The sequence below is a fragment of the Priapulus caudatus genome, unplaced genomic scaffold, assembly GCF_000485595.1.
Source record: "Priapulus caudatus unplaced genomic scaffold, Priapulus_caudatus-5.0.1 Scaffold1074, whole genome shotgun sequence".
In the NCBI taxonomy this organism is placed as follows: Eukaryota; Metazoa; Priapulida; class Priapulimorpha; order Priapulimorphida; family Priapulidae; genus Priapulus; species Priapulus caudatus.
The window spans coordinates 29,939-38,388 of record NW_014578135.1 but is presented as its reverse complement, the minus strand read 5'-3'; the positions used below and the strand labels follow the sequence as shown (position 1 = coordinate 38,388).

The following is an 8,450-nucleotide window of genomic DNA, read 5'->3' as shown; positions in this document are numbered from 1 at the left end:
ACACACACACACACACACACACACACACACACACACACACGCACACACATGCACGTACGCTACGATATCATCAACGAAAATGTGTAATAAAACGAGACGTTAAACCATGATAGTATATATTATATTCATATATATATATATATATATATTCGCCAAAAGGCGGTGTTTGCTGAAATTCCGAAATCATTTTAATTATCATATCTCATTAACCACAACAGGGTAGATATTAATTTAGTGTTTTTTCTTGAAGCTAAACACAGATTATTTATTATAGTGATAATACAAGTGATAAATAAATGAATTTAACATTAAATAAATGCGCGGATATCTACCTTTTACGCACGACATCTTGGAGACAGGTGGTTCATGCTGCTATGATGTCGTAACACCGATGTGGCGTGACATGCGACAGTAATAGCGCTGTGTTTGATGCTGGTAATTAGAGATAGCTTTACCCAACAGGTGCACATGAAGGTGCGTGCCGTGATTACCTACAGCGTGAAGCCAATGTTGCTAGTACCGACAAATAGCGCGCGGAAGCTCATGTATTGAGCGCAAAAATTCTGTGTAATGCTTTAAGCAGGCCACTGACTCACGGACAGATTTGACACACCTTACTAGAAAATCTGCCACAAAATATAATTATGATTTCACGTCTGAAAATCAGCACTTATTTTGCCACCGCTAGGCAGGTATCCACGTTACGTGACCATCATTTCAGCGTTACGGTAGAGCCAACCAGTTTCGCCAGAGCTGTGGCTATCTACCTGACCCCACGTTATCCTTATCTTCATATTAGTAATTACTACGTACTGCCTTCAAGTCCAATCCATCCAATCCTTCCATCCAATCTCTGCGTAACTATGTATGATATTCGATAATTATTTCATTCTTTTTGAGCCATTTGATATGATACGTTTCAGCTTTGTTGAGCTTCATAGAGGATTTTATTCCTCGAGAGTTAAAGCTAAGCGCGAGATATGCAAGGTATAAACCTTCTGTACCTTATGCATGCGCGTATCTACATCTGCGCGCACCGTGCACGCGTGCACGTACGTGTGTGTAGCCCATGCACGCATCATACACACACGCGCGTGTACATGTGTGCGGCCTATATACACTCGCGCGTGTACGTGTGCGCGGTCCATACATGCATCATGCACACACACGCGTGCACGTGTGCGAGGCCCCCTACACGCACCATGCACGCACGCGCGTCGTAGTTGTGCGCGGTCCCCCTACACGAATCAATGCCACACACACGCTGTGTAGTGTGTTCGTCCTCGGTTCTTCTAACACGCCTGGCGTGATACGTTGCGCGGCAATTACACCACACAATTGCACACACGCCTGTAGTACCGTGTGCAGTTCGAACCATGCCACCGCCACCATGCACGCACCGCGGTGTAGCTATGTGTGCGGCCCATCTACACTCGCGCGGTGGTCTCAATGTGACGTCGTGTCCATACGCGATGCATTGCGCATTACGCGCGTGGCAACGTGTTGCGAGGCCCCGCTACACGCACCACTGCACGCACGCGCGTGTACCGTGTGCCGCGGCCCCCTCTATCACGCTCATGCACACACACGCGTTGCAACTGTCGTGCCGCACGCGCCCCTAATTTACACCAGCTTGCCCCATGCACTCGCGCGTGTACGGGATGAATTTGTTATCGTACGTGCTGCGGCTCCTTGACACGCACCATGCACTCAGCAGCCGCTGTGTACGTGTGTCCGGGCCCATACATTGCATCATGCGATACCACCGCGCGTGTATATGTCGCGGCCCCTACACGCAATCATGCACAACACACGCGTGTACGTGTGCTCGACCCCTATATACGCACCTGATCGCACCACACACGTGCGCGCCAGTGTACGTTGCGCGGGCCCCTTTACACGCATTCATGCACATTAACCGCGCGCTGTACGTGTCGCGGCGGCCCCTACACGACCATGCACACACACGCGTGTTACGTTTGGCGCGGCCCCCTACAGCGCGCGCGTGTACGTGTGCGGCGGCCCCCTACACCGCACCGTGATCACATGCGCGTTTGAAGACTGTACGTTGTGCGCACGGCCCATACGGGCTGTCCAATCATGCACACGAACACCGCGTGTACAGTGTGCTGCGGCCACATACACGCATCATGCACGATCGCGCGTGTACGTGGTGCGCGGCCACATACACGCTCATGCACAATACAGCGCGTTACGTGTGCGCGGCCTATAACACGCGCGCGTGTACGTGTGCGCGGCCCCCTACACGCACATGCACACACACGCGTGTACGTTGTGCGCGGCCCATACACCGCATCAGTGCACATACCGCGTGTACGTCGCTGCGCGGCCATAAGCCGATATGGCACACATCACTGGCGTGTACGTTGTGCGCGGCCACATACACGCATGCAGACCGCGTGTAGCCGTGCTGCGCGGCCCATACACCGCCATCGATGGCACGTCATCGCGCGTGTACGTGTGCGAGCCCATAACACGCATCATTGCACATACGCCGCGTGTACGGTGTGCGCACTGGTTTCCTATCTCACGGCGGCGTGTACGTCGTGCGCGGCCCCTACATGATCATGCACCATCACACGCGTGTACGTCGTCGACGCGGCCCCCCTACAAGCCATCATCAGACACATCGAACGCAGTGGTACGTGTGCGCGGCCTATTACACGCGCCGCGTGTTACTGTGCGCGGCCCAATACACGCAACCATCACACCGCAGCACCGCGGTGTACGTGTGCGTGGCCCATGCACGCATCATGCACACAACACCGCGTGTATGTACGTGCTCGACTGCTCGACCGTCCATATACCAACGCATCATGCACATAACGCGCCGGGTGTAAAGATAGTGCGACAGTCCGCCCCCTCACGCTACCTTACTCTGCACGCACGCCGCGTGATACGTGTTCGACCGACATTGGTGCCTGCGGCCTATACACCGCCTGTAGAGACTGGAAATCGCTACGTCGATTGCGCGTCGTCAAATGACCAAGACATCCATGCACACACGTTGCTGCTAATGTCCGATCAGTTGTTGGCGTACTTGGTAGCCTTTGCCATGTATGCACGCCACCATGCACTCGCCACGCGCAGCTGTACGATGTGGTGCGGCCAGTGTGACTACCGGCACTAGAACGATGTTATTTCTCGGTACAGGCTGAACCTTTCAGTCTCTTCAGCCTTTACTCCATTTTTGGCGTGGTGAAGCGTTAGCTTATCGTGTGAGCCGGCATTCTCGTCATTCCCAACGGGTCGCCAGACGTAGGAAGATCCGCGCGGTCCATACATGCATAACATGCACAACACGATACGCGCAGTGCACGATGTGCGACGGGCCATTTTACTGACACGCAACCATGGCACACCGCGCGGTTAGTACGTGTGCGCGGGCCCTACACGCACCATGTCACTGCACGCGCATGTGTACCGGTAGGTGTCTGGATAAGCGCGGACCCGTTATACATCGCCTTCTGGGCGGTCTGCTCGTAACCCGTGTGCGCGGCCTATACACGCACCATGCACGCACGCGCGTGTACGTGTGCGCGGCCCCCTACACGCATCATGCACACACACGCGTGTACGTGTGCGCGGCCTATACACGCGCGCGTGTACGTGTGCGCGGCCAATACACGCACCATGCACACACGCGCGTGTACGTGTGCGTGACCCATGCACGCACCATGCACGCACGCGCGTGTACGTGTGCGCGGCCCATACACTCGCGCGTGTACGTGTGCGCGGCCCCCTACACGCACCATGCACACACGCGCGTGTACGTGTGCGCGGCCCATACACGCATCATGCACACACACGCGTGTACGTGTGCGCGGCCCCCTACACGCGCACGCGTTTGCTAACCAATTGGCGGTAAAGAACGCGAGCCTGTCTTAGTCCTCCCTTCCTTCCCGGAACCTCAACGACGTTCTACGTCGATCGCGTCTCAACGTTCTTCTCTCGGGGAACTTCGGACATCTCCGCCTTACGATAGCAAGCACAGCAGCTTTCGAAAGGCGATGTTGAACTCCTTGTACTTCAACGCGAAGATGACTGGGTTGACGAGGCTGCGACAGAAGAGCAGCATATCGCACGAGATGGCGAGACCTCGCAGCATCTCATCGCTGCTGCATTGCTTGAAGCTGAGCGCTGTGTAGAGCACTACGACAGGTGTCGTCATCACCGCCGTAACGACCAGGATGACGGCGTACACCTGAGCGATCTGCGCCGTCTGCTTCAACCGCTCCAACTCTTCAGCTGTCATCACACCGGGCACGTGCACCTCGAAGTCCCCCGGACGGAGCATCGGCTGAACGGCGTGCACTTGTTTTCGCACCGCCATCGTGATGCTACAGAAGATGGCGCCAGCAGCGACGACGAACGCGACGTAATGTACAGCGAACACGAGCAAGTGGTAGCTGGTGAGGAATGTCTCGAGGTAGCAGGTGGTCGGGTGGTGGGTAGCGAGCGCTGGTACGATGAACAGCGTCGCCGAGTACATCCACGATATGAACATGAAGATCGTTATGCGATCTTGCGTCACGACGCGTATGTACTTGCCCTGGTGGCACACGGCGACGTAGCGATCGACGGCGATGGCGACCAGCGACGCTGACGTCACGACGACGACGACGAATGGCGCCCCCGTGCGAATGTAGCAGGAGACGAGTTGGGGAGTGCCGTCCTCTTTGGAGACCGGTAGATGGTCGTACACTAGCATGACAGCTACACTGCAAGCAATCAGCAGGTCAGCGATGGCGATGTTAACAGCGATGCGGTTGCATCTCGTCTGCAGAGGCAGGAATCGTCTGGTCGAGATAACGACCATGCTATTGGACAGCACGATGCACGAGATCATCACGCAGAGCACTGATTGGTAGAGCTGGTCGCCCAGCGAGAGCGAGTTTGTCTTTAGCGTCTGCATCTCGTCAGTGCAGTTCATCCGTTAACTCTATTGTTGTTTATAGATGAAGTTTTTCTTCTTTCTCCCCACGACCTTCTTTACGTCCACTGCTCCTATACTTGCTTACTGGTGTTATAGCTGCTCCTATACCTGATTATTTCTGTGATAGCCTGTCTTGTCTTCCCACGCCGTAACGACAACTCGATCGACTGTTCCTTGATTCGTTTGTAGAAGCAGGTTGTGTTTTTCACCAACACGCCACACGTGTGTAAAAAACCATCAAAAGACGAGATTTTATTATTAGATTTTTTCAATAATGACGTGTGTATCTACTCACACGTAGAGAGAAAGTATTTACGCTGCGCTCTGCTTGGTTTCACGGTCGCTCTGTAGTAGAATGATTCCCGGAGTCGCCGAAAAGCAACCTGCGGAAGCTACGCGCACTGTCGGTGTAGTTTCTGTGTCTACGTGTCGGTGTAGTAACCCCAACGAGTCTGTCTGTCGGCTAGCTTAATATCGTGGGGCCTTCTTTGTGCGCTCTTGATATCGTTCTGCTCTTTGTCGATTGCTTCCGTCTCTGAGTCGAGTCAAGTTTTCCTGCCGAGCGACCTTTCTCGTGCGCACGTCCGATCTGCGCCACTAGCGCTTAATCACAGGCAGGTAATGAGGCCTTCCTTCGACAGACACAGGTTTGTACACGCACGCACGCGCGTAGACGCACATACACGCACGCACGCGCGTACAAGAACGTACACACGTACACGCACGTACACGCACGTACACGCACGTACACGCACGTACACGCACACACACACCGGTCTGTACGCGCCGATTTTTACCTTGCACTTGCGCGAGCCGATATTTCAATGATCTAACGACGATACGAATATTTCCCGATTCCGTTTCTTGCGTGTTTCACAGTTTCCGTGCGAGTAGAGATGTAGTTCGAGTTGAGCCGGTACTTCTTCCGCTGCCTCGCGATGGCACACCCCGCCGTAGCAGAAGCAGCAGGTATATATGCCGCGGTAAGGCGTGAGGTCAATAGATGAAAGCACGCGTCGAAGATGCCATCTGTCATCAGCCTAATTGCCGACAGCGGTGTGGATTAGCAGCGATGACGTCACGCGATGTGCGTCGGTCACGTATGCCCGTATATGCCATAACAGGCAGAGAGATGCACGAGGACGACTAGCATCAGCTCGACGTTAATCAAAATAAAGTGCATCGGAGCGCATGCGCGGATCGCGTATATCCGCCATGTGCAATCGTGTCTCGAGAGGTACATGCCTACAGTGTTGGGGGGATATTTAGCTTATTGTGAAGTCTGGAAACTTTACAAGTTGTCATCGTTTAAAATTCTGTGAGCTGTGAATTGATTAATCGCGTTAGATCGGTTTCTGTTCATGAATTGTTATTATGTTACTGCATTAGTCCCAATCAAATATATCACTGATGTCTTGTTTACTATATATATATATATATATATATATATATATTTATTTATTTATTTATTTATTTATTTATAAGTAGATGCCACGAGTAGCGTTGGGTAATTCGTACATTAACATCTGTATACTGTCAACCGTCAAACTACTCTCTTAGCATTAGAAAATTCTGCTATAGGAAATTATCCTACACCTCTACAACATGATAATCCTATTGCGATTTCGCTCGGGTCGATATGAACTCTCCTCCTTCTACCTGACAAGAAACAAAACATAATAAAATTCAGAAGTTACCATATTTGGCAGTGAACACAAAAATACCAAAAATCGTGTAGCAAGAACTATATACGTATACATACGTACCTATACATGCACCTGTATACGCATAATTGATTATAATCTACATTATAATTAATAATATAATATAATATATCATTAATATATATAATTATAATTATAATTATAAGTTATAATTGATTGTAACTTACAATCAATTATGCGTATACATGTGTATTATCTGTAGCCATTCTCACTATTTGCATCAGAACACGCGCTTCACATAGAAGAAGCTTAGTACCCTGTATGGTAGAGCGTGTTTGCGAGCAAGCAGCGCGATCAGACTATGTCAGATTTCTACCGATGACGCATCGGGGTTATTTCATGTGCAGTAAATTGAATATCGATCTAGTATGTGAATTTTTCGTAGACGAGGTATATGGTTTTACCTTATTAGAGAGTCTAGTTCTGGTCTATAAAGCGAGTGCGCGCCTGCGGGCGTCCTCTTGAACCTGGTTTTAACGTTGTAAAATAAAGTTAATTTGTCTGAAACCAAAGTTTAGTCTCGAATCATTTCATACATGCAACCGGTACTTCAGCATTACAATGGAATCCATCAGGAGAGACATGCGCTATGAATAAAAATATTAAGTCATCTTTTGGATGCAAACAATGAACCTGAGCTCATACACATAAACAACTCTCCAAAAATACTTAACAAGCTTGAATAAATAATTATGGGATGGCATGGCCATCTACTTACATAAATGCTCCAGACATGTTCCACAAATTAAAATTTAATATAGCGACATGAGTTATTATAGTTATACTAATATGTTATATATTGTACAGGGAGCACATATGTGTAAACAACTATCTGAGACATGTTTTGATGGCTTCCTTGTGTCTCTGATTACATCCTGACCAAATCCCAATTAATTCTATATGTAAATCGAATAGGTCTCTGTAATTGCCGCTGAGGTATGCAGAGAAAACTGTCACGGAGCCCATCAAGCGTACGTCTATAAGCATGCATAACAAGGCTTCGCAAAGCAAATTATTTTCCGTGAAGAACGCGATGACGTCACCGCTATCCGCTGATACAGGATACTTGGTAATAATGATTAATATCACCATATGCTTTCATTTTTCACCACACACTGCGGCTGTTATGTCGCTTAGGCACAAACCTAATACTTCCCACCGTCACACACTCTTTAAATGGGCGGATGTGCACTTAAGCGCAGCGAATTACGTCGATATATGTTGCAGGAACTATATATTCTTGGGCGTGGCTTTCCCGGGATAGATGGGCAGCTAATAACGTAAATTGCCAGTTATAGTGCTACGGGAGATATATTGATATCTATCATTAAGATTATTCTTGCAAGTGTTATAGATATAAAAAAAATATAATGGTATTTTTATGTAAAATTCGAGTTGAGTTCGCATGCGTGTCTACGTGTAGCGTGTAAGCGTGTGTTTAATGGTTTAAATACTTGATTGCGTGCGTGTGCGTGCGTGCGTGTACGTGCATGTGTGTGTCGAGTGTATATGCGAATACGTGTGTGCGTTCGTGTGTGCGTGCGTGTGTGCGTGCGTGCGTGCGTGTGTGTGTGTGTGTGTGTGTGTGTGTGTCTGCGTGCGTGCGTGCGTGCTTGCTTGCGTGCGTGTGTGTGTGTGTGGAACTGTATAGTGTGAAGTGGGGTTCGCTGGGAGTGAGTGGAGGACGACTGACAAGCGTTTAACAGACGCATGAGTTTATTGAACTGTAAGTTGTGTTATGACATGACGTACGTAGCTTCTATTCCGCT

General features: G+C 49.9%; 1 protein-coding gene across 1 annotated transcript; it reads right to left on the bottom strand.

Annotated features, from left to right (window-relative positions):
• Positions 1-3,997: 3,997 nt before the first annotated feature.
• On the bottom strand, positions 3,998-4,954 carry LOC106815255 (thyrotropin-releasing hormone receptor-like). Its single transcript, XM_014819690.1, has one exon. The coding sequence runs from the start codon at positions 4,952-4,954 to the stop codon at positions 3,998-4,000; it is 957 nt and encodes a 318-aa protein (XP_014675176.1).
• Positions 4,955-8,450: the final 3,496 nt, after the last annotated feature.

What these genes read in the sequence shown, in the direction of transcription:
- LOC106815255 (XM_014819690.1), bottom strand. Translation starts at nt 4,954, where the DNA reads ATGAACTGCACTGACGAGATGCAGACGCTAAAGACAAACTCGCTCTCG.